General features: G+C 36.9%; 1 protein-coding gene across 3 annotated transcripts in view; it reads left to right on the top strand.

The window, feature by feature from the left end:
• Positions 1–26,750, top strand: part of CPQ (carboxypeptidase Q) — a 587,968-nt gene that overhangs the window by 245,143 nt on the left and 316,075 nt on the right. For all 3 annotated transcript variants that reach the window (XM_062189499.1, XM_062189497.1, XM_062189496.1), the window contains exon 4: positions 22,419–22,626. In XM_062189499.1, the coding sequence (XP_062045483.1) occupies positions 22,419–22,626 (208 nt within the window). The remainder of the gene's footprint in view (positions 1–22,418; positions 22,627–26,750) is intronic.

The raw sequence follows: 26,750 nt of genomic DNA, 5'->3' as shown, positions 1-26,750 counted from the left end.
AATCTAATCTTCACTGATTTAGAGGTAGAGAAAATATGAGTAAATGAATAGAATCTTAGTTTCTAGAATTACAATAGCATGCCTCCTTACAAGGAATATAAAGGAAACATGTTTGAAGTAAGGAGGGGTGATGGTTTGGGCTTGGGGTCCAATCCAAGTAGACGTGTCTGGTGATTAGAAGCAAGTGTTAGGAACTTTTCAGAGAGGCCCATGTTGGAGGTTTAGAATTCTGGTAGGAAGCAGGCCTTAACAGCTCTGATGGTTGAATGTATGATAGGGGAAGAAATTGTCCAGGGATAAAAGTGTAAAAGAGTCCAAAAAAATGAAGGTTTGCCTGGGCTAGGTGTCTGTTAATACAGAGAAAGGAGAAAATAGAGATAGTGAAGTTAGGAGGAAATACATGTCAGAGGTGAAAACTAGAAGGAAGAAGTGTTGAACTTAATGAGTGAAGCTTATTTTGCACATGGAAGGAAATGTGGATGAGGAAAATGTATTTCCAGTTTTCTCACGCTCAAGAATGGAGTGTCTGTTTATGTGTCTGTTTCAGTAATACTTTGCTATTTGATTTAGTAGTTTAGACTAAGCTTTGATTCTAGCTCATAGAGTTTTACACTTTTAATGCTTGGTTATAGCTTTGTTAGGCTGTTTTCAGGTGAGCAACTGTACAACAAAGTGTCTCATTGACAGAATTCCCAAGGAATTCTGGCGAGAATTTGTGGTCCTGGTTGGAAAGTTATTTAATGGCTTTCATATTTGTAAGCAAATGATCGTACTGCTTAAGAAACAAACTTTGAAGACTGAACTGATGAATGGATGTCACATATTTTAATAGGATGCAGAAGTATTGTTTTTCTTCATGATTAGATGCCATATAGCAATGGACTATAGTAAAGGCCAGGATTACTTTTATCGGGACATTTGTGAGTACAGCTGTAAGAACGGTACTGAGGAATGTGAAGAATGGTTTACACCAAGAGCAAGGGTTGAGGTGACATGTATGGTCTTCCTTGTTCTGGGGCTGGAGGCATAGAGGGCCTTTCCCCTAGCTTCTAGTGTATTCACTTTGCTCCAGTCACCACTCTGCAGGGCTGGCAAATCCACTGGCCACGTGGCCATATTTTCTCCATCAGAAAGGAGATATCCTCTCTGCCATTTGGGTTTCTTTGATCGCCTGAAATTCTTTGAGATCCCATCCAAAGCTTCTTCTTCTTCCCAATAGGAGAGAAGAAGGATGAAGACCACAGAAATTTCAAAGATGGTTATCTGGGCTCATGAGGAGTGTAAAGAGTCAGGTCTAAGTTCTTACAGGTTATAGGAATCTAGGACCAGGTGCTGACCAGAGCAATGGTATCAAAACCAGCTACATTTTCTATGGCTATATTTTTGAAGATAAAACAATACTGAGTACAGGATCATAAAAAATCCCAGAAAGGCACAAACTTTGATAACAAAATATCACACCTACTGTGATAACTCCTGACCCAGGACAGTGCCTGAATAAGTTTTTGCTAAGGAATTTTGAGTAAATATCTGTGTTTGTGTGTGTGTGTGTTGGGGGGAGGCATAGTATTTAAAACTGCATCCTAAATTTGCCTGGCATCTGTATTTTTCAGCAAGGAAATAAACACGAATAGCTAATTAGAGGCATAGGATGGGGTGTGAAACATAGCTTGGGGAGAGGAGTCAGAAGCAGCATGTAGGTCACATCATACCTTTAGTGTAGGTATTGGTAAAATCCGGATCCCAAGGCCGGCGCCACGGCTCAATAGGCTAATCCTCCGCCTTGCGGCACTGGCACACCGGGTTCTAGTCCCGGTCGGGGCACCGGATTCTGTCCCTGTTGCCCCTCTTCCAGGCCAGCTCTCTGCTGTGGCCAGGGAGTGCAGTGGAGGATGGCCCAAGTCCTTGGGCCCTGTACCCCATGGGAGACCAGGAGAAGCACCTGGCTCCTGCCTTCAGATCAGCGCGGTGCGCCGGCCGCAGCACGCCAGCCGCGGCGGCCATTGGAGGGTGAACCAACGGCAAAAAGGAAGACCTTTCTCTCTGTCTCTCTCTCTCTCAATGTCCACTCTGCCTGTCAAAAAAAAAAAAAAAAATCCGGATCCCAATTCCAATTCTTTTGATGTTACTTAGAAGGACACGAGCAAATTACTTAAATTTGAGCCAGAGTATCTCTTGTTAATCTGAGTAACATTACCTACTTGTATGAGATTATTGTGAAAATTTAAAAAAAAATTATGAGAATGTGTGGTGAATTTAAAGTGACAGCTTAGGGGCCGGCGCTGTGAAGTAGCTGGTAAAACCGCTGCCTGCAGTGCTGGCCTCTCACATGGACACTGTTTTGAGTCCCAGCTGCTCCACTTCCTCTCCAGCTCTCTGCTATGGCCTGGGAAAGCAGTAGAAGATGGCCCAACTCCTTGGGCCTCTGCACCCGTGTGGGAGACCTGGAAGATGCTCCAGGTTCCTGGCTTCAGATCAGCCCAGCTCCAGCTGTTGTGACCATTTGGGGAGTGAACCAGCGGATGGAAGACCTCTGTTTCTCTCTCTCTCTCTCTCTCTCTCTCTCTCTCTGTTTCTCTTCAAATTATTTCTTTTCAAATAAAGAAATAAATCTTAAAACCAAAGGGACGGCTTAAAGAACTTGTTGTTATTATTGATATGTAGTGATCATAATAGTAAGAGTTGTTGGGGAGGGTCTGTGGAAGAAGATATGAGTAGAATTAGTAGAATAAGAATATATGTGCTCTGGACCTCTGAATGCATAGATGAAAGTCAGTTGACCCCACAAAGATTATTAATAATGTCTAGCATTTGTAATTACAGCACACCAGCTGTCTTGTGTATGCTACTTGGAAAACTCAGCAATTCTCTGAGCTAAAGATCATCTCCATGTTGCAGAGAAAGATTCTGAGGCTTACTTAGCCTTGTTATGAAGACTTAGTGTCAAAGCTGGATTTAGACATTGGTTTCTCTGTCTCATACTGTGACCCTGTATCTACAGGACTCAACATAAAGTCAACAGTTCTCTGAATAATAGCTGAGTTCCAAGCAGTCTGAATGCTTGAAAAGGCTAGCTGCCTCTCTCAGTGAGACCCTGTGGGTCTATGTGGAGTGGATATGCAGGTGTTGAGATTAAACCACTGCTGCTGTCTCTATTGTGGAGAAGAGCATAGAAGGAGCCTCTGTGCTCCAGTTTGACTTAATATTGAGCTGCACATAGGAGATATGTATTAAGGTGTCTAACTCCTTATGCAAGTGAATCCAGCAGAAGCCCAGCAGAACACTTCCAGGTGTGTCTGGTCGATACATCACTCTACCGAGGGTGGCCATTTATTGAATTCCTATTCCACTCAACTTCATTTCATTTTACTTTGGAGGGCTCACAACACGTCCTTGCCTCTTAAGGTGAGCTTCCTCTAGAGTTGTTCTGTGACTAATTCTTTGTCAGGTTTAGTTAGAAATTCAGATGATATTGATTTTATACAGATCTTTGAGGGCATGAAAACAGTTAGAGTGCAGATGAGAGGAGGTCACATTTTTTCTAAACTCAAGTTCTGAATATTAAAGTTATCAACCCCCAGTAGTGGATCTTAATAGTGGAAAAATAATACATATCATTTCGTCTCATTCAGTCCTCAAATGTTTAAGAGCCTACTCTGTATATAATATGGTGCATAGACAAGAAAGAGAAATATATAAATCATGCATGTACCAGGGGATGGGATGGAGAGACTTGTGGTGGCAGAGAGGCTCATCTGGAATATAAATCTCAGTAAGCTTTTGAAAAAATTTGAAATTTTTCTATAGGGCATAAATTTCATTTGTTTTATTCATAGATACAACATATCTCTATTGCGTGGCACAGAATCTAGCTCCACTAAGCACTCAGTAGACATTTTTCTTTTTTTAAAAAAATTATCTTAGTATTTTTAGTTGCTTGATTGTGTGGCCATAATGAGTTAATTTAACTCATGAGTCCTTTTTACTCCTTTCACTGAGCCTGAAAATTTTGGTTGCCAAAATCAACCTGATAACCAAATGTTTAAATTCTGGTACCTGGTGAACATGTTTAGTCACAGTTTTGATGAATGATTTATTTTTAATAAAAGAAGGAAATTCATGACAAGCTCAGCAAATCTGTTGGCAGTTTTAAGACATTACACCAGGTAGCTTAAGAAAATTTCTCAGTAAATGAAAACTGTTAGGGTTTATAATATTCTTGCAAGGAAAGTAGGAAAATAATTTTAAAAATTACATCCATTTTGCTACTTAAAAGTACAAATTACCTGAAAAGTGAACAGGTTATGGAGAATTGATTAGATATTTGAAGACACTTTATATGATCCATAAAGATTTATGGTGCTAACTTCTCACAAAAGTTAAATTATAGCTTTTAATGTATAAATAGTAATTTCCATTTGATTACTAAAATTTTTTAGAGTTAGTTTTCATTTATTTTTAGGTATTTTACTTACACTTTCCTCTTAAAATTCAAACTCTAAATTTAAGGCTATCCCTCACCATAGTGTTTATGAAGCAGATTAAATCTTATAGAATGTTCAAATGCAATCAGAAACTATAGCAAGTAATAGAGGTTTGATGTTTGGAAAGTATTTTAATCAGTGGTCGATTTGGATTCATTGCCAGCTGATTCCCCAGTCTTTAGGCCTAGGCCCTAAGAGTACATTATCCAGATGTTTATAAAATTCCATTTTACTAATGTCCTTTTCATACCTGGCCTTTGTGGTTAAAAACAAAACAAAACGAAACATTTGCCTGCTTCAGAGTACCAGATGAAAGTATTTTACATCAACTAAATATTACATTTGAGCTGTCCAACAACAGCCCTTTGCCTCCACCCCTTCTGCCTGAAAGAGACTTATTCTCTCTCATCATCTATTTTCTCCATGATATGTGACAAGAATTCTGTCTGTGTTCTGGAATTTCATATGAATATTAAGTTCTCGGCAATGCTTCTTATACTTCTCCTAAATCTTTCATTTTGCCTAAAAAAAATTTATCTTTGAAAGATGTTTCATTTATTTCCTGCAGCAGGTTTTTAGTTAAAACTAAGCAAAATGGAGGGATATCGGCCAATTCCTCATAACTTAGCAGCAAGTCAAATCTTTGAAAATGTGTTTAACTCATCACTGTCCATCAGTGTAAGGCTACTTTAGAAAAGGAGATACTGAGAGAAAGAAATACAACATGCTTGAAAGTCTGGAAAAATGGAACTGAAAATGTTTATTTGGAGTGCAAGAAAATGTGAAGAAGTCCATGAACATGTCAAATCTTCAAAAGTTCATGGAAAATGCTTATTATTAAAAAAACTATATGGATTTCATTTTTTGTACAAAAATAGACTTTATTTTTAACATTTTTGAAAAATAAAACACATTTAAAGTTGTACATATTAAGGGGTTGCTGTGTGTTATCTTGGTACATGTATACATTGTGTAATGTGCAATCAGGACAAAATAAACTTTTAATTCCATTTTACATAAACTCACTGGAGTACCTCCATAGATAAAACTTGGGTTATAAATCAGTATTAAAGGTGATATTTTTGGACTGGCATAGTGGTGTAGTGGGTTAAGCTGCTGCCTAAAATGCTAACATTCCATATGGGCACTGGTTTGAGTCCCACCTGCTCCACTTCCTTTCTAGCTCCCTGCTAGTGCACCTGGGAAAGCAGTGGAAGATGTCCCAAACACCCACGTGGGAGACCTGGGATAAGCTTCTTGCTCCTGGCTTCAGCCTTGCCCAACCCTGGCCATTGTGGCTATTGGGGGAGTAGGTGGAAGATCTCCCCCCAACCCCACTGCCCTGTCTCTTCCTTCTCTCTAACTCTGTCTTTCAAATATCTAAATAAATATTTTTAAAAATAAACTGGCATTTTTTCATTCAGATGGAAGATTTAAATAGCAGCTAAACTTGCAGCTTTTAAAAAAATTAAGGACATTATGTAGATTGCTGAAATCTTTAATTTATGAATGGCTCATGTTTTTCTGGTTTTCTGATAGTTACTCTCCTTACAAATTCCCAAAATATAGAAACATAAAGAAGAACATTAAACTCACTAGTTATTCTACCACCATAGTCAAAATCACTTTTACATTTTCCTCTATTTTTTTAGTCATTTTCATAATGCATAAATTTACCTATATAAAAATGGGGTGGCGTATATGTCCCATTTTGAAATATATTCTAACCAGTTTCTTGTGGCATTACATATTTTTCAAAATGGTTTCAGCAGCTACAAGATTATCTGTTATGAGTTTAGGATGATTTATTTGGTCTTTCCTGTCTTTTAAGGTACCCGGTCTCAGTCTCAGGACAATCCCCATGCACTTGGCCTTCACTTACTCTTAAGTTAATATGGTAGTCATTTGTGTTGGTCACTAGGTAGTTATGGCTTTTCACTTGTTGCACATAAAACAAGACTGTACTTCCTGGTACTTTGGGGTTTGGGTAAGGCCATGTGGCTTTTTCTAGTCATTGAAATGTGAGTGGAGCATTTAATTACTGCTCAGAGAGAACTTCTCTGTGCTACAGTAACTGACATTATTCCAGAGAGTGGCTGCTCCATTAGTCTGGCTCTCCGAGTAAGGGTGAAGCCAAGATGAGCACCTAGCTGACCTGGGATGGACAGGTAACTTGAGCCAAAGATAAACCTTCACTGCTTTAAGGAGTGAAATCCCAGGGGTTGTTTTTTATAGGCTGTTAGCTTATCTTGACTGATACACTCAACAAGTGTATTTCGATTAGAAACTTGGTCCTCAAGTGAACTCATGCTCCTTTATACCCATGAATTATGTATCAGGTCATTGTGCATGCCTTCAGATTTCTACACATCAGAGTATTTACCCCATGCATCTGTCTTAGCAGTATTCCTTTAGCTGACTTAAGCCATGATTGATAACTCATTATATATATATATATATATATATATATACATATATATACATATAGACATTCTCATACTTTCATTTTCACAATATTTATGATTTGTCTTGTCCATATCTTCTTGTTGCCTTGACAAATACTTAAAAATAACCTTTATGGTAAAAATAGATTATTTTAAATTATATGAAAATTAGAAGTTCAAAGGAAAAATGTTCTGTCATTTTCCTTGCCATCTAAACCTATTTCTACTATCCTAAATTTTCTCCTACTTCTTATGCATAAATGTTATATTGCTTATCATAGTTAACATAGAATTATAAAATTTCTCTATTATATAAATTTTCATGTTATTCTCTAGCCTTCCTAATTCATATTTTAATGGTTTTAAAGGTTCCATTGAAATAGGACACTATAATTAATACCAAAATTTCCTTATTATTGAATTTTCAGATTTGGCATGTTTGTTTTAAATGGAAAGGGTTCAAGGAGATTTTTTTAAATGTTTATTTTCATCTACTTGAAAAACAGAATGACAGAGACATGCGCGCGCACACACACACACACAGATATTCTATTATCTGATTTATTTCCCAAATGCCTGCAGCAGCCAAGGCTATTCCAAGCCAAAGCCAGGAGGCTAGAACTCCATATGGGTTTTCCATGTGGGTGGCAGGGACTTAAGCACTTTGCTGCCTCCCAGCATGCATTAGCAGGAAGTTGAATCAGAGGTGGTGCAGCCAGGGCTCACACAAGCATTGGGATCTGAGAGTCAGGCATCACAAGCAGCAGCTTAATGCGCTGCACCACAGCACCAGAACATCCGCCCCTGCCATGTGCACTTTTTTAAAAAAAATACTGCTGAGATAAATAACTTTTAAAGCATTGAAAAAAATGACAGAATGTATACATACAATCAGTATTATTGTATAAATAATGTCTAAGTCTTAACATATATTCTAACACAGGTGCCATTGAACATAATCATATCTTGGACTTCTATTTTGGATTGTCTTTAGGACCAATTGATGAGCCACAAATTAGAAACTAGTCTCATTATTTTATAACATATTTTAGTTTGGACCCCAAATAATTTATTACTTTTATTCATCTTTAGACTGTTTCAAAAATCAATTCTAATTTTAAAGTACCAAATTTGCCTCCATTGAGACCATCTATAAGCCTGCCAAGTGGTTTGAAGGCAGTTTCAGAGGAAAAGTTCCAAAATTATTTAAAGAAACAGATAATTACTGCAGTAACTGTGCAGCCTACTGCAGTGATTGGTTTGGAGGGATAATACTCCTTTTGTAAGGTGGCTTCAGTAGGTTTATTACTATAGCCATTGAGTCCATGACTCCATAGTCATTGTTGTCATGAATCTAACATTGTTCCAAATAAATGTCAGTCCCTTGAGAACAAGGACTGGTTAGCTCATGGCATCTCCATAAATGTATATTTGTGATTTGTTCTGTAGAAATGAACACCTGTTCCCAAGTGTTTGGCCCCTTGCCACCCATATGGGAGACCTGGATGAAGCTTCTGGCTCCCAGCTTCAGCACTGGCCATTGCAGCCATTTGGAGAGTGAACCAGTGGATAGAGGATCTCTCTCTCTCTCTCTCTCTCTCTCTCTCTGTCTCCCCTCCCCCTCTCCCTCCCCTCCTCCCTCTCTCTCCCTCCCTCCCTCCCTTCCATTCTCCTTCCCTCCCTTATCTGTCTCTCCTTCTCTCTGTAACTCTTTGAAAACTAACTAACTACTTTCCTGGTTCCACCCTGGACAACGCAAATTCTAGAGGTTGGACCAGAAATCTGCTTCAGCAAGCCCTCTATGTTGTTCTGACATACATAATACAAGATCAGTAAATGGCAAAGTGTGTGGGGAAACTGAAATAAAATGACAAGATGGTAAAAGAATGTTAATGTTATAGGTCACAGGTTACCGCATTCAAAAATTATTTCCTGAGCACCTATTATGAATCATGAATTGTGCTTTAAACACTAAGTACACAAAGGTAAAAAAGTGTTATTGTTCTCAAGGAGCTGATGGTCTAGAAGATATAAAGATATATAATGGATACTAAATATGTGAATAAATTCAGTGCTGGATGGTACTTCAAAATATACATGTATGCAGAATTTGAGTAGTGATAATAATTATCATTTATAACCATGCATCTCCGTCAGTCACAGATATAAACAATTGAAAAATATTGTGTGGCTATAATATGTTCTCTTAACTGTGGGAAGAATAAAAGCTCGGTCTCTAAGTTCACTATTTCTTTCCAAGAGAACTTTACTTTTTTGTGGACTCTGTGTTTGTTAGTTCACTTCAGAAATGGTATATTGGCACCTACCTCAGAACTGATACGGAAATTCAATAAGGTTGTGTGTGAAATTAGTTATTGTATGACATCAATATTTCATAGATAGTAATTTTTACTGCTACTGACAGTATTCATCATCATAAGCCTCATCATTGTTACTAGAGTGGTGGGTGGCAAAATATCATAGATGTTGAGGTTAGGAGTATGACTCGAACCAGCTTCCCAGGGCTCCAGGGTTCCATCCTAGCTTTGTCAACTTCTAGCTGTGAAACCAAAGGCTTAGCCACTCTGTGTTGCAATCTCCTCATCTGTGAAATGGAGACAGCAAGAGTCCTTACTTCATAGTATAGTGGTAACTGGCAAATGAGTGGGTGCAGATAAACAGTATACTAGCAGGTGCACAGTAAATGCTCAGTTAAGTGCTAGCTCTGATTGTCATTAATTTCTCTAGACTATTCTATGGATTCTGCCAGAAATATCAATGTTTCTCTGCATTATTTTGTGGATTTGTGGAATGGTGTGTGATTGAGGGGTCTATGGAATAAGTATATCACCTTTCTTAATTCTATGGGGTTTAGGGCTCCTTAGATAATTGGGTAAAGGCTTTTACATGGTGTGTAGGACTAAGGAGAAAAAACCACTGATACTACACTAAGGCATAAAAATGGTAAGGGGCAGAAACTTTAAAAATCAAAGCTCATCTGTTTAAATTTCATGGAAGTGTATAATATAAGCAAAAATACTGATAATTATGCACAGATGCTGTTTGTATACACTATTTTCCTCATTTGAAAACTCAATACCGATTTCTTATCTGTGCCAGAATGAATTCTGTGCCCCTCTATGTTACTGTGTGGGAAAGAGACCCTGTGCATGACCACATACATGATTAGAAGACTAAAAAATGTACCTCCTGCCTGTGAGGCTTAGAAGAAGTACACACATATGGATAAACATTTTAAACATTACCAGATGTATAGGGAGAATCCTTGAGCACAAATGCGATTGACATCAAGAAAATGTTAGCTCTGTAATTCTGCCTAGATATGCCACTGATGAACTGGCACCACAGAAGGATTCACCTGCGAGTATTTCATGTAACTGATGATAGAAGAAAAAAAATCAACAGTTTTGTTTTAATTATTATTTTGTTGCAAGTGCTTAAATTTCAGGGATTCATATCACTACTGTGATAGCTTCAGGCTTTCCTTCCTGGTTTTTATAGGTTGTGGCACGTATTTTTAAGAATATAATTCTGTTTATTGGTCCTATTGCAATTTTCTTGATTACAGTTTAAGAAGATGACTAGTTTCTCAAAAACCAAATGAGTATTAACTCAGCTTATGTCATTGCAAATTCATGTTCAATCTTTATCATATGCATACTTGCGTTAGTTCTTTTACCTGGACCTTACTTCGTGAGCATGGCTTCATGTATTGTTTTTGCCATTCGTATACCATAGAAGTCTTCCATTTTCCTGCTACGTCTCCTGAAGGTCATCTGCTGATTGCTTCGAAATTTTCACACGTATACACAGAAATTCAAAGAACCTCTAAGTATACTTTATTTTTTTATGTTATTGCCAAGGAATTTTTTCTCTGAAGTACAAAAAGCAGGACATAGTAAGAAAGAATTTTTATAGATTTTGCTACATATGGGGAAATCAGATCTCAGAGAAGATCAAACTGATTTGTAGTACCATCACCATGGGATATAAGTACTCTTTTCCCCACAGTTAACACAATAGTGGATTTAGTTTCAATTTAGGTGTGTAAATGGCCTCGTATAGTAATTTAAGTTAAGATTCATGTACTTTATATGAAACCATGTATTTGTAAAAGGTAAGACCTATTATCTATAATTTTTGAATATAATGCACAGATTTCTCTATTTTAATCTAGGCAAACATTGGGAATACATTTGGCTGGAAATAATAGAAAATTTGACTAGTTATGACAAATTTTAATCTTCTCTAGTAAAGTAAAACTAACATCTATATAAACAAGGGTACTTCAAAAAGCTTGGGAAAATTCATACTATTAAAAGCCTATATTGAGGGTTGGTTTTACAATCCAACAAGGCAATGCTACTATATTAAAAGATTCTTTATTGTGTATTCTTTGGATGCATTTCATATCAAATACAGTATTTGTTGAACACAAAGATGTAGTAGAACCTATAAATACCTAAAGCACATCTAATTTGTAAGTTCTTGATATACAAAGAAGAATTAGACAAGTCTTGACTTTCGAGGAGCTCCTATCTAGAACAGGCTTCTCAACACGTGAATATAGCATATTGTACTAAGGGCTGAAGACAGAGCTGTGGACATGGAAGCAGGGCTTCAGAAGGCAATGAGTCTCCAGCTCTGCTCAGGTGCTTTGAAAGGCTTTTGGATTGCAATGAACCATGGAGGAAATGGCCAGGTGTTGCAATTCGCAGGAGTTAGCGGTTCATTAAGGGAGCAGCATGAGTCAAGGTCCATGCTGGGAAACAGAAAGATGTCCTCTGAGAATGCTAAGAAGTCAGTGTCTGTTAGAGGAATATACTAGGACTCATGTCAGCAGTACAAGATGAGGAAAAAAATGAATTGGGTGGGTGTTGTGGCACAGAGGGTTAAGTCACTGCTTGTGATGTCTGCAATCTGCATCCTCACATTGGAGTGCCTGGGCTCAACTCTCAGCTCCACTTGCCATCCAATTTCCTGCTAACACACGTCCTGGGAAACAGAAAACGATGGCTCAAATACTTGAGTCCCTGCTATGGGAGAACTAGATAGAGCTCTTGGTTCCTGGCTTCAGCCTGGCCCAGCACTGCCTATCATGGTTGTTTGGGGAGTGAACCAAAAAACAGAATATATCTCTCTTTGTCATTCTGCCTTTCAAATAAATCAAAATGAATAAACATGTTTCTAAGAAAGAAACAAAACAGGGCCAGATTATAAGATTTTCTACTGGACACATAGGTTTGGAACTTCCTTTCTGGTAGCAGGGGACCAGAAGAACTTTACACTGAGTTGGTGGGAAATACCGGTACAAGCATCATTTTTGATAACCTGTATTGGGACACTTGTGGGTGGTGTTCTTGTCTTGGTCTTCTTTAAAAGAGTAAACAATGTTTCAGAAAATGGATTCCTCATAATAGTCTGTGAGACAGTAAGAGTGATCTATGAAAACAGGTTCTCTGGTCAGTAAAGTTTGGAGAATTCTTAGTCAAGTACTCTGCTTAACGGTGTTATTCTCAGAGTCTACGATAGGCGAATACACAGTATGACGCCCCCAAATGGGGATACAGTACCCAGGGTTTTATTAATTTATTAACAATCAATCTTCTCCCTCCTACAGTATTTCTTAGGTCTACTTTTTGTGGCACACACACTGAAAACACAGCTCCAGTGTTTCTCCATTAAGTATGTAACTGCTGCTTTGTTTGAAGTATGCTTTCTTCATATCAAGAAGGAAATAATTCCTATTTTTTCCAGTTATAATTAAGAATGATGTTAAGTTTTTATCTTGCGTCATTTCCAGTGTTTTTATCATGCTTCATTTCCAATGAAATGTGCAATGAATTATAGTTCAGGTCTGTTCTAACAGGAGGATATTGGGCTCTGAGGATAATGAGAGAACAGTATAGAATAGCAGAGTTAACAGAAATTTCTGAATGAAAGGATGATGATCTGGGTTAGCTGATCTCTAAGTATCTTCCAGGCTGATGAATCCTTATGTTTTTGAATCTTCTTTACATTTCTATGTTTTTGAGGAAAAAAAAGTAAAAAATCTTTCCTGTATGTATGGGTGTTAAGAATCAGTTTTGGAAAAGTAATCCCTGTTAAATATGAGAAGGAATAAGAGAGGGAGGAAATGTACAGTTTGGCACATGCTCACTTGGACTTACCCCTAATGGTAGAGCTAGAAACTGGAAATGTGCCAGGAGATTCCAATTCAATCCCATCAAGATGGCATGTATCAATGCTATCTTACTAGTCAAAGTGATCAGTTTAATTTCATAATTGATCATAATGATAGGATTAAGTGTCAAAGGGATCACATAAATAAGACTAGTGTCTGCTAATACTAACTGATAGAATTAAAAAGGAGAGAACAATCCAACTTGGGAAGCAGGATACACAGCAGACTCATAGAATGGCAGATGTCCTAAATAGCACTCTGACCTCAGAATCAGCCCTTAAGGCATTCGGATCCATCTAAAAAGCCCATAAGAGTTTCTCAGGCATGGAAAGCCAAACTACTGTGGCAAAAAAAAAAAAATGACCAAAATGAAAGATCTCTGCAAGTGAGATCCCAGTGGAAAGAACGGGGCCATCAAAGAAGGAGGTACCTTTCTCTGAAGGGAGGAGAGAACTTCCACTTTGACTATGACCTTGTCTAAATAAGGTCAGAGTTTGTGAACTCAAGAGGCTTCCATAGCCTTGGCAGCTCATGACAAGAGCCTCGGGTGATTACTGACGCCATAAACAAGAGTGTCAAATTGTTAAATCAACAACAGGAGTCGCTGTGTACCTACTCCCCATGTAGGATCTCTGTCCTTAATGTGTTGTACTATGCGAATTAATGGTAAAACTACTACTCAAACAGTACTCTATACCTTGTGTGTCTGTGTGGGTGCAAACTTAGTACATACTAAGTTGATCTTCTGTATATAAAGATAATTAAAAATTATCTTAATGAAGAATGGGACAGGAGAGGGAGTGGGAGATGGGATGGTTGTGGGTGGGAGGGAGGTTATAGGGGAAAAACCACTATAATCCAAAAGTTGTACTTTGGAAATTTATATTTATTAACTAATAGTTGAAAAAATCAGTTTTGTTCCCCTGGGTATTTTTCTGTCTTCTTTCTTGCCCACGTTCATGTGGCACTGAGCGTGTTCCTCTCTTTTGGAAGAGGTGGCATCTCTTTGGCATAGGTCTGTGATAGCCTTCTCACTCAGCTCTTCAGAATCGCATGAGATCATGAACACATTGCTCAGGTTTTATTCCTACGGATCATCATGTGGAACAGAATTTGGAAATTTGACTTTTCCCTGTCTTTCTCCTGCCATTTCACCTGAATCTTAGAACTTAGGAATGAAAATTAATGCCTCCGTCTCTTTTCTCAAGCAGATGTTTTTGTTCTTCACCTGTGAGTTGGACTATTTTAGTGTTACCATTTTGTGACATTATGACATAAATGAAATGCTTTGCCTCAGTGTGGTTAACAACATCTGAGATGAATTTCCTCTTGTTGTTAATGACAGTGAAAGTCTAAGGAGAATTAATTCTTAAAATTAGCAATTTAAAAGAAATCAATACAGTCAATTGTAATTTTTTCCAAGAGAATTATTTTCAAACTGATTTTAAAAAAATCAAACCAGGTTTACTAATAAACATAATAATTACTAATGAAGATTCGCTTACAAAATTATAGAAACAGTGGACTGTAGGCTTCACAGGCTCAAAGCCTTCACAGCCATTCTCACCTCTAGACCCTGTCTTTAGTAAATATTCTGTGACTTCTTAGTGTTGTGATTTTCATTTTAGTCAATGTCCTTGAAAAAACCTCCATATTCCTCATAGAAATACATAATTGTTCTCTTTCTGGATACTTAACATATGAGCTGACACCTGCTTTCAGGTATTAAGTTAAGCTTTGCAAATTTTGAAATTTTCCGAAATGTGAAGTGCCTGGTGTCTTTTATAAAGAGCTAGTCAGAAGTGACTAGAAATAAAAAGAGTTTTAATTGAAGTGTGGTAATCAGGTGGGAAATTTCAAATAAATAAGTTTAAACATTGCACTTACCTTATGTACATAAAAGTAAATTATTCAGCTGGCTTCAAGTTGCATCGCTTTTCATAAACACACAAGAAATTTGATGAAATTCGAAAGACTTATTCAGTGCTTACAGATATCATATTTTTCCTCTGTGTGTTTAAATTATATTTTAAGCATACTGTCTTGCAAGCAGAAAAACCAGTAGGTTTTGTTTTTAGATAGCTCATAAACCCAGGTATATGGAAGCATGATTTTTGAATGAGGACACCAGGATTCGCTCCTTAAAGAAAATCTGGAACCTGATATTCTCTATAGCAGTTTTATTTGGCATATAATTCACATACTATAAAATTTACTTCTTTAAGCTTGCAGAATTCTGTAGGTTTTATAACCATCACTATCATCACTATCTAATTTTATAACATTTCATCACTCATAAAAGAAATCTCATACCTACTAATGTTGATGTCTCATCCCCATCTCTCTCACCAACCCTGGGCAATCTAAAATTTACATTCTGTCCCTAGAGATTCACCTGTTCCGCATTTATAAATATACTCTGACAATATGTGAATTTTTGTGATTGGCTTTAGGATGATGTTTCCAAGGTTCATCTGTGTTGTAGATTTTGTTTTTTTAATTACTGAGCATAACTTCATTATACATCTATACTACATTTTGTTTATCCATTTATCAGTTGATTCATACTAGGATTGTTTCCTTCTCTTGACTCTTGTGAATAGTGCTGCTATGTGTAAGTTTTTGTGTGAACATATGTTTTCATTTCTCTTGATAATATAAGGGATCCTCAAATACTTAATAGAAAATGAGTATTGAGAAAACTATGCATTGGTTTCAAAGATTTTTCATACCAGAGAAAACATAGTTTTAATTTCATTTGTACATGAACTTTCTGAAGTACCTGTGGATATACCAAGGAGTAGAATTGCTGGGCCAATATGGTAAGTGCATATTTAATGTTTTGAGGAACTGTCAAATTAATTTTCAAAGCAGCTATATACCACTTTACATTCCCATCAGCAATATAGAAGGGTCCAAATGTCTCTTCCTCTTCTTGCAGTATTTTTTTTAAAGATTTCTTTCTTTTATTTATTTATTTATTTTTAAACTTTTATTTAATGAATATAAATTTCCAAAGTACAGCTTATGGATTACAATGGATTTCCCCCCCCGATAACTTCCTTCCCACCTGCAACCCTCCCCTTTCCTGCTCCCTCTTCCCTTCCATTCACATCAAGATTCATTTTCAGTTCTCTTTATATACAGAAGATCAGTTTAGTATATATTAAGTAAAGATTTCAACAGCTTGCCCCCACATAGCAACACAAAGTGAAAAAATACTGTTGGAGTACTAGTAATAGCATTAAATAACAGTGTGCAGCACATTAAAGACAGAGATCCTAATTAATTTTCTATGCAATTTCCAATTTAACACCAGGTTTTTTTTTTTTTTTCATTTTCAATTATCTTTATACAAAAGATCGATTCAGTATATACTAAGTAAAGATTTCATCAGTTTGCACCCACACAGAAACACAAAGTGTAAAAATACTGTTTTAGTACTAGTTATACCATTAATTCACATTAATTCACATTAGACAACACATTAAGGACAGATCCCACATGAGACGTAAGTACACAGTGACTCCTGTTGTTGACTTAACAATTTGACACTCTTGTTTATGGCGTCAGTAATCTCCCTAGGCTCTAGTCATGAGTTGCCAAGGCTATGGAAGCCTTTAGGGTTCGCCAACTTTGATCTTATTCCAATAGGATCATAGTCAAAGTGGAAGTTCTCTCCTCCCTTCAGAGAAAGGTACCTCCTTCTTTGATGGCCCGTTCTTTCCACTGGGATCTCACTTGCAGAGATCTTTCATTTTGGTCATTTTTTTTTTTTTTTGCCAGAGTGTCTTGGCTTTCCATGCCTAAAATTCTCTCATGGGCTCTTCAGCCAGATCTGAATGCCTTAAGGGTTGATTCTGAGGCCAGAGTGCTATTTAGGACATCTGCCATTCTATGAGTCTGCTGTGTATCCTGCTTCCCAAGTTGGATTGTTCTCTCCTTTTTAATTCTATCAGTTAGTATTAGCAGACACTAGTCTTGTTTGTGTGATCCCTTTGCCTCTTAGACCTATCAGAGTCATCAATTGTGAACTGAAGTTGATCACTTGGACTAGTGCGATGGCATTGGTACATGCCACCTTGATGGGATTGAATTGGAATCCCCTGGCACATTTCTAACTCCATCATTTGGGGCAAGTCTGATTGAGCATGTCCCAAATTGTACATCTCCTCCCTCTCTTTTTCCCACTCTTATATTTAACAGGCATCACTTTTCAGTTAAAATTTAAACACCTAAGAATAATTGTGTGTTAATTACAGAGTTCAACCACTAGTACTAGAAAAACAACAACAACAACAACAAAAATACTAAAAAGGATAAAGTATTACATTGTACATCAACAGTCAGGACAAGAGCTGATCAGGTCATTGTTTCTTATAGTGTCCATTTCACTTCAACAGGTTTCCCCTTGGTGCTCATTTAGTTGTCACCGATCAGGGAAAACAAATGATATTTGTCTCTTTGGGACTGGCTTATTTCACTCAGCATGATGTTTTCCAGATTCCTCCATCTTGTTGCAAATGACCGGGTTTCATTCTTTTTGACTTTTGTATAGTATTTTATAGAGTACATGTCCCATAGTTTCTTTATCCAGTCTACTGTTGATGGGCATTTGGGTTGATTCCAGGTCTTAGCTATTGTGAATTGAGCTGCAATAAACATTAATGTGCAGATGGCTTTTTTGTTTGCCAATTTAATTTCCTTTGGGTAAATTCCAAGGAGTGGGATGGCTGGGTTGAATGGTAGGGTTATATTTAGGTTTCTGAGGAATCTCCAGACTGACTTCCATAGTGGCTTAACCAGTTTGCATTCCCACCAACAGTGGGTTAGTGTCCCTTTTTCCCCACATTCTCTCCAGCATCTATTGTTGGTAGATTTCTCTTGCAATATTTTTTTAAAATTTCTTTTGGATGTAGTCATCCTCCTAGTTGAGAAGAGGCATCTCATTGTGGTTTTGATGTACTTTTCCCTTTTGGCTGAGGGTGTTCAGCATCTTGTGCTTACAACCTGTTTATATGTCTTCCATGGAGAAATGCCTATTTAGATTCTTTGTCTGTTTTTTTAGTTTGGTTGCCCTATTATTATTGAATTCATAGGAATTCCATATATTTTAGTTATAGGTGCCTTATCAGATATGATTTAGATAGTTATTTCAGTAAGCTTTTATTGTTTTTAATGTACAAGTCTCATACTCATTTTGTTAAATGTATTTGTAGTCTTTCATTGGTTTAGTTACTAATGTACAGTGGAATTCCTTAATTAATTTTAAGATTAACCTTTGTTTCTTGCTGCTGTATTTTATTGATTATTGCTATTATACAATGGATTTTTGTATATTGATCTTGTTTCCTACTACATTGCTGAACTTCTTAATTAGTTATAATAATTGTTTTGTCATTTTTGATTACTTAGATTTTTTTTACATACAAGGTTATTTCTCCTGTAGCTAGAAATAGTTTTACTTATTCTTTCCCCATTTGGATTCCTTTCTTTCTTGTTTAATTTCTAGTATAAAAATTTTAGTACAATCTTGAATAGCAATGAGAAGAAACATCTTTGTCTTATTCCTGATTTCATAAAAAAAGCAAAAAAGCATTCAGTTTTTCACCATTAGTATGGTATTAACTTTGGGTGTTTTTTTTTTTTTTTGCCTAGAAACCTTTTATTTAAGATATGCAGTCATCATGTATTTCATATATGCAAATTTAGGAACATATAGATTCTTCCCACCCTGCTCTCCCTCCTGCCTGCATTCACACCCTTCTTCTTCCTCCCTTTCCTATTCTCATTCTTATTTTTTACAAATATCTATTTTAATTAACTTCATACTCATAAGGTTAACCCTACATTAAGTAAAGATTTCAACAAATAGTATTAAAATTTTTTTTCCTCAACAGTCAAGACCTGGGCTGTTCAAATCATCGAATCTCAAAGTGTCAATTTCACATCTATAGGTTGCCTTTTAGGTACTCTTTTAGTTACCACGGATCAGGGAGAATATATAGTATTTGTCTTTTTAGGACTGGCTTATTTCACTAAGTATAATGGTTTCCAGTTGCATCCATTTTGTTGCAAACGACAGAATTTTATTTTTTCTTTCAATGCTGAGTAGTGGGAGGTGAAATTTATGTTGATTATTTCCTCCAGGACAGTTTTACTTCAGGATTCTAAGTAAAACTATTGAGTGTTCATTTTGCCTCCTTCTGCCAAGCAACGATGGATGCTCCACCACTAGATCACATGGTTCATTGTAGAAATAAATTCAAAGACTTTATTTTTTGAATTTAGAACTACAGTTAGAAGATTCCTTTCAGTGCTATTCCCCCAAGTGGAGCCATGGGTGCATACCTGCATCAAAGTCTCCACTTTAAGAACTCTTACCTGTAACTTATTAATGCAAGCTTGTCTTAAATAGTATTTAAGAGAACCTATTGAGAAGTATTACACTGACCTTTCCTTGAATTATAGTATGAGAACAAGGAGAGTTTGTTGAATCTCAGACATCACGTAAGGTAATTTGAGTAATAAATCTTTAGATTGTCTCCCTACATGTTGCAAGACATTTTTTGGTCATTAATCACTCTGTCAACTCAGTGGGAAAAATTAGCACTGAAAAGATAACAATAACTAATGTTTACTAAATAATTAGTATGTGCCAAACACTGTTAAATTCTTTATATATAGTATCATTTTTATTCCTCATGGCAATATTATAAAGTCTGTGCTAATATTCTCTGCTTTACAAAGGAGGAAAGAGAAACAGGAAGGTAATCTAAGTTGCAGAGATTCAGATTCAGGATCTCTGTATCCCATATTCTGAGTTTGTAAGTCTTTGGTATTTGTTATTATGAAGAATAAAATTGATACTCAATGTTTAAGAAATGCCCACACAGATTGTACTCAGATGGCACCAACAACTTGAGGTTAGACAGCCTCTCCAGAGGTGATGTAATTGGCAAGTAAATGAATGAAACATTTAGCATTTATTTAGTGATGACTCTGTTCCAGGATAAATGATCTACTCGAATAAATTATTTGATTCTTTAATATAACTCTATGAGACAGTTATTATTATTACCTCTATTTATATATGAAGCCCCTGCAGCAAAAAATTTGGGTAACTTGCTTAAGGACCATTTAGGAATAAATGGTATAGTTCAGATTAGAACCCAAGCAGTCCTACTTCAGAGTCTCTGTTATTAGCCAGTTAACTATGTGGTTTCTTTAAGCAAACAGTCACCTGAAATGCAGTCACATGGTATTGTCATATCAACAAAGCAGTGACAGGTAAGACCAGATAATTGTGTTTGTGCATGTGGAGATTGGAGTCACCACGGTAAGAGAGAAGCATTAAGCTATCACGTAGAGAGTAATGTGTTGTGGCAGATAGGAGGAGAAAGGCTGTCCTGTAAGTGCGACACAAACCAAAACAAATTTGGAAATAGGAAAAGAACATTTTAAAGGGAAGATTTTAGCTCATACAAATTGTTAGGCTGTGGTATGACTGTGTGATCTGGAGGATGTCGTGGTCTGGAAGGGTTTGGTGCTGTATGTACCTCAGGGGTAAAATGGGCAGTTTGAAAGAAGAATTTTATTTTTGATGGGGGCATAGCTGACTTTCTGGCTGAATGGATTAAAAAGCAGGACCCATCTGTTTCCTGCCTAGAAGAAACATATCTCACCAACAAAGATACAAACAGCCTGAAAGGATAGAAAAAGAAATTCCATGCTAATGGACACCAAAAAAAGCAGGTGTAGCCATCATAATAACAGACAAAATTAGACTTTAACACAAAAACTGTTAAAAGAGACAGAGAAGGGCACTATGTAATGATTAAGGGATCGATTCTACAGGAAGATGTAACTATAATAAATGGATATGCACCCAATGTACAAATGTGAAATAAGCCAGTCCCCAAAAGACAAATACCATATGTTCTCACCTGTCTAGGGTTAGTAATAGAGTACCTAAAAGGTAATCTATAGACGTGAAATTGACACTTTGAGATGTGATGATTTTTGAACAATCCTAGCTTCAACTGTTGAGGAACTTTTTTTTTAAGTGTTTGTTGAACTCTTTACTTAGTGTAGAGTTAACCTTATGATCATTAAGTAAAGTGAAAATAGATCTTTGTAAAAAAAATAGAATGGGAATAAGAGAGGGAGGAGGAAGAAGGGTAGGAGTGAGGGCAGGAGGAAGGTTAGGTTAGGAAGAATCACCATGTTCCTAAATTTGTATGTATGAAATGCGTGACATTTGTATACTTTAAATAACAGGTTTCTAGGTTAAAAATATTAAAAACTATCTAAGGGATGCCACAGCCAACACTTAGAGCTTACTACTGAGGTCCACTGGGTCTGTGAGGCCTCTTATTTTTTTTTTTGAAATTTGCTTAAATTTATTTTTTATGTTAATGTAATACAAAGAGAACAGATTCAGTGTTGGCCAGTGATGCAATTCTAAGAATATAAAATAAATAAATTATAAAAATAGAATATAAAAGTAATTTTAGAAAATCTTTTTTATAAACTTCTAGCAGATACAGATGTTAACAGTGGATTAATGTAAATGTCAGCTGTAAGTGTATCCATTTAAAGAAGCATCTGGAGATTAGTAGGAAAATTTTGACCAGTTGGAATAGTTTCTCTTTCAGTGCCAAGATTGTATTAGTTTTCTTTCTCTTATGGCAACAAAATTATGGATGTGGGCTTATTAAGTACTTTTCTCATGGGAGCATAGCTGTTTCCCTAGATGTTATTCTCTAGTTTTCCTGCACAGAGTTCTACCTCTGATGCAGGACCATTTATTTGGATCTCTGTGTTTAGATAGAAGTCTATCAGTGAGCACAGAGCTGAGTGTATCTGGATCAGTTTTCTTCCAGATTGAGGACTTTCTGGTTTGTGGCCTTCATTGACTTGAGAACTGCCTTGTCTCCTTGTACAGATGTGCTTACCTCTTGGACACAGAGGCACTGTTTGTGTCCTTCATAGTTCATGACAATTTGCTAATTTAAAGGATCACCTGCATATTTTTAAAAAGAAATTTTGTGTAATGTTTTCAGTGAGATGATTGTGAAGTTGATGCTTCTGAATTTTTTTGCCAAAACTAAAAATTGTATTCACATCATAAGCAAAAACAACAACAACAAAAACAATACTGGCCATCCCCAATTACTGATGACCAAAGATTAGTAAAATTGAAATGTCAATATACAGGGGCATTTAAAAATATACCTGGGTCATATTTTACTTTCAAGGTAACTGGTGGCTTCTTTTCTCAAGTCCTCACACAGGTATTCAGGAATACCAGGATGGGGTGCCCAAGATCCCAACAGCCTGTATTACAGTGGAAGATGCAGAAATGATGTCAAGACTAGCTTCTCGAGGGGTCAGAATTGTCATTCAGCTAAAGATGGGTGCAAAGACCTACTGTGATACTGAGTCCTTCAACACTGTAGCTGAGATCACTGGGAGCAAGTTTCCAGAGCAGGTGAGTGAAGGAGGGGGATGGGCCTCCCAATAATGGAAGTAAGTTTTGATGAAGTTTGTGTTTTTAAGAGATAGTTTAGAAAGAGAGACCATGAATCTGCAGAGATGGCCCTGCGTTAAAGAAGAAGCTTCCTGTGTTTGTCTCCTAGGATCTGCAGGGGACCACGTCCAGGATCCCTTTCTGATGCCCAAATCCACAGCTGCTTAAGTCGCTTACATAAGATGGTGTAGTATATAACCTACTCACATCCTCCAAGTACTTTAAATCATGTCCAGCTTTTTTATAATCATTAATACAATGTAGATAGGTAATATACTATACTGTTTAGGGAATAATTGCAAGAAAGAGTGTCAGCACCTGTTTTGTAGGGACACAATTTTCCCCAGATATTTTTGATATATGGTTATTTTGATGTGTGGATACAGAATGCACAGATGCTTACTATGCATTTTTCCCCATCAAAATTTTCTCTGCATTGATTGAAGAAGAGAAGGGCTAATTGAAGGGAAGAATGGGATCCATGGTGTAGAAGTTAAACTTCTGAATGGTTGAAAGAGGTATATGTACTTATGTGTTGTATTTATTACATTTGTAGCTGGCTTAATATTTGAGATCATACCAGTAGCTAATATTGTGCTTATTGTGTGAATTGTCTATTTTATCCTGTAAAGTTCATTGAAGAAGGATCTCACCTAGAGGGAAACTTACTTGTAAAAACTCACCTTGTAAATATTAAACCAAACTTTATTTTAAACCATAGTTGACATGCAATTGCTAGGTTTTTTTTTAATAGTCTTAGAGGCAGATCCAATCTCCATATTAGCTAAATGTTGAATAATTTAGGCAAGTTACATATTCTCTGAATCTCAGAGAACTTATCTGCCTAGAAAACCATAGTATATGGGACAAAACAATTGTTCTTAGGACTAGATTAAATAATATGTATCAGTCTAATAGCCTAGTACAGCCTTTGGTACATCCCAGGGTGCTCACTGATATAACATAAAATGTGCCAAAAAACCATGTTTAGAATATTTCTGGTAAAAATCTCCCTTAGTTATAAAAATTCTGAAAATAGAAATTAAAAATAAATTTTCAGGCATTTCAGACTTTTATCTTGTTTAATGGCATCAATGAGAGGAAGTAACAAGTGCATAGTGATGGAGTTCGAGGAAGGAAAAACGAGTCTTGATGTAGCACTTGTCCCATACTCAAGGGCTGTGCTGCAGTGAAGAAGTGCATTTTCAGTTCAGGACCATTTTGTACCTTCCCAATCTCCTGCTTCCAGTGCCTGGGCATCCTCAACTGTGGGGTTGTGGCCATAGGAATCATGGAAAAGAAAGACCCCCAGTAGATCTAGGGAGGCAGACGGCTATAGCCAAACTATGATTTCAATGCTGAGAAAACAAATAAGCCAGGACCTTCACCCCTTTAGGAAAATAATAATAAGAAAAGAGCTGAGAGTCTATACCCTAATGACTCACTATTCACACTCTAGTCTTTTTTAAAACATTTTTTTAAACTTTTATTTAGTAAATATAAATTTCCGAAGTACAGTTTATGGATTACAATGGCTTCCCCCCACCCCATAACTTCCCTCTTACCCGCAACCCTCCCATCTCCCGCTCCCTCTCCCATTCCATTCACATCAAGATTCATTTTCAATTATCTTTATATACAGAGGATCAATTTAGTATATATTAAGTAAAGATTTCATCAGTTTGCACCCACACAGAAACACAAAGTGAAACATACTGTTTGAGTACTAGTTATAGCATTAATTCACATTGAACAACACATTGAGGACAGAGATCCTACATGAGGAGTAAGTGCACAGTGACTCCTGTTGTTGACTTAACAAATTGACACTCTTGTTTAAGGCATCAGTAATCTCCCTAGGCTCTAGTCATGAGTTGCCAAGGCTATGGAAGCCTTTTGAGTTCACCGACTTCAATCTTAATTAGACAAGGTCATAGTCAAAGTGGAAGTTCTCTCCTCCCTTCAGAGGAAGGTACCTCCTTCTTTGATGGCCTATTCTTTCTACTGGGATCTCACTCGCATAGATCTTTCATTTAGGTCTTTTTTTTTTTTTTTTTTTTTGCCAGAGTGCCTTGGCTTTCCATGCCTACAATACTCTCATGGGCTCTTCAGCCACATCCAAATGCCTTAAGGGCTGATTCTGAGGCCAGAGTGCTTTTAGGACATCTGCCATTCTATACAGATTCTAGTCTTAAAGTGCCTTCCTAACCAGGTATTTTCCTGAGTGAGCAGTTCCAAGATCAAGTTTTGTGATCTTCAAGTTCCTAGTCCAGAGTTTGGAGTTTAGGATTATATAGGAGGGATCTTTAAGAAGTTCATGGAAATGCATGCTATGAAAAAACCATGCATGGACTTCAAAAATTTTTTACACCAGGATAAACTTACGTTTAAATGTTTTTAAAGATTTATTTTATTTATTCGAAAGTCAGAGTTACAGAGAGAGAGATATATATCTTCCATCTGCTGGTTCACTCCATAAATGTCCACAATGGCCAAGGCTTGGCCAGTTTTCTCAGTGTAGTGGCCCAAGGACTGCCTTCCCAGGCACAATAGCAGGGAACTGGATTGGAAGTGGAGTGGACAGACCATGAACCAGTGCCCATATGGGATGTCAGTCTTACAGGTGGCAGCTTAACCCTCTGTGCCACAATGACAGCCCCCTATATTTAAGTTTTTTAAATTTTGTTTGTTTATTTGGCAGAGTGAAAGAGATAAGTAGAGATATAAAAAATGAGTAAGCTTCCATTTGCTGTTTCATTCCCCAGTGGTCACAACAGCCAGGTTGGGTCCAGGTCCACGCCAAGAGTAGCAATTCCATCCTGATTTTCCACATGGGTGGCAGGGGTCCAAGTACTTAGTCTATACTCCACTGCTTTTTTAGGTGCATTAGCAAGAACTGGCTCAGAAGCAGAATAGCCAGACTCAAATTAGCCCTCTGATATGGGATGTTGGGGCCCCATGCCCCATGCAGCAATTTAACTTGCTTTACCACAATGCTTTTCCCAAACTTATTTTTAATTCCATTTTCCATGAACTTTTTAGAGTACTTTTGTAGTGTCAGCTTTCGGGGGGTGGGGGGAGGAGTTAATTCTGCCTTCAGGGGATGGGTGGCAGGGTGAGCATGAGTTACTGGGATCTTTAACATGAAGCAGTTAGGGGATGGGGTATCAGGATCTGAGGCGGGAGCATTTAGATAAAAAAAATTATTGAGAGCCAGCTGAGGTCTATTCTTTATCTCAACTCAGTTTGAATGTTTTCTTTTTTAAAATCAGCTCTATTGAGGTATAATTTATATAAAGTAAATCTACCAAATTGGAGTGTGCAATTTGATGAATTTTGAACATGTGTATAGTGATGTAACCTCTACCACAATTATAATTTAGAATTGTTTCTAAATTCTCCTTATGCCTCTTTGTACTCCATCTTCTCTTCTATCTCCCTGGCCCCTGCTGGTTACTGATCTCCATTCTAGACCCAGTTTTATCCTTTGTGGAATTTCATATGTAAATAGAATCATATAATCTGAATTCGTTTGCCTGACTTCTTTCACTCAGGATAATACTTTTGAGATTTATTTGTGCTGTGATATTCATTGTTCATTCCTTTATATTGCTCTGTAAATTTCATTGTATGGATATGCTACAGTTTGTTTATCCCTTCAGAAGTTGGTGGACATGTGGGTGCTTCCTACTTTTTGAGTGTTATAAAGAAGCCCTCTATGAACATTATTGTATTAGTCTCTTGATAGATTTGTGTTTTATTTATTTGGGGTAAATGCCTTGAATTGAAATTGCTCAATCAACCTGGGTTGTTTAAGCCCCCTAGATGAGGTGCCACATTCTCTGTATTCCCATCTTCTCTGGGAGTGGCTCATTCTCCAGCTGAGTGGATGAACAATTTCAGAGATCTTGACTCTCACAATTAAATTTTAACTTCTGCCATAGTTTTGTTTAGTATTTCAAGAGTTGGGCATAAATCCTTTGTTACCAAGATGTAAAAGATAGAACCATATCTAGCTATCAACAGATTACAAAACTTCAAGTTATTTTTTAATCCCTCCTTTTGGCCACTGTCTTAAAGTCAGG

The sequence above is a fragment of the Lepus europaeus genome, chromosome 4 (assembly GCF_033115175.1).
Source record: "Lepus europaeus isolate LE1 chromosome 4, mLepTim1.pri, whole genome shotgun sequence".
Taxonomy (NCBI): Eukaryota; Metazoa; Chordata; class Mammalia; order Lagomorpha; family Leporidae; genus Lepus; species Lepus europaeus.
Note: the sequence above shows the minus strand (reverse complement) of the source record. Positions and strands in the feature narration are given on the sequence as shown.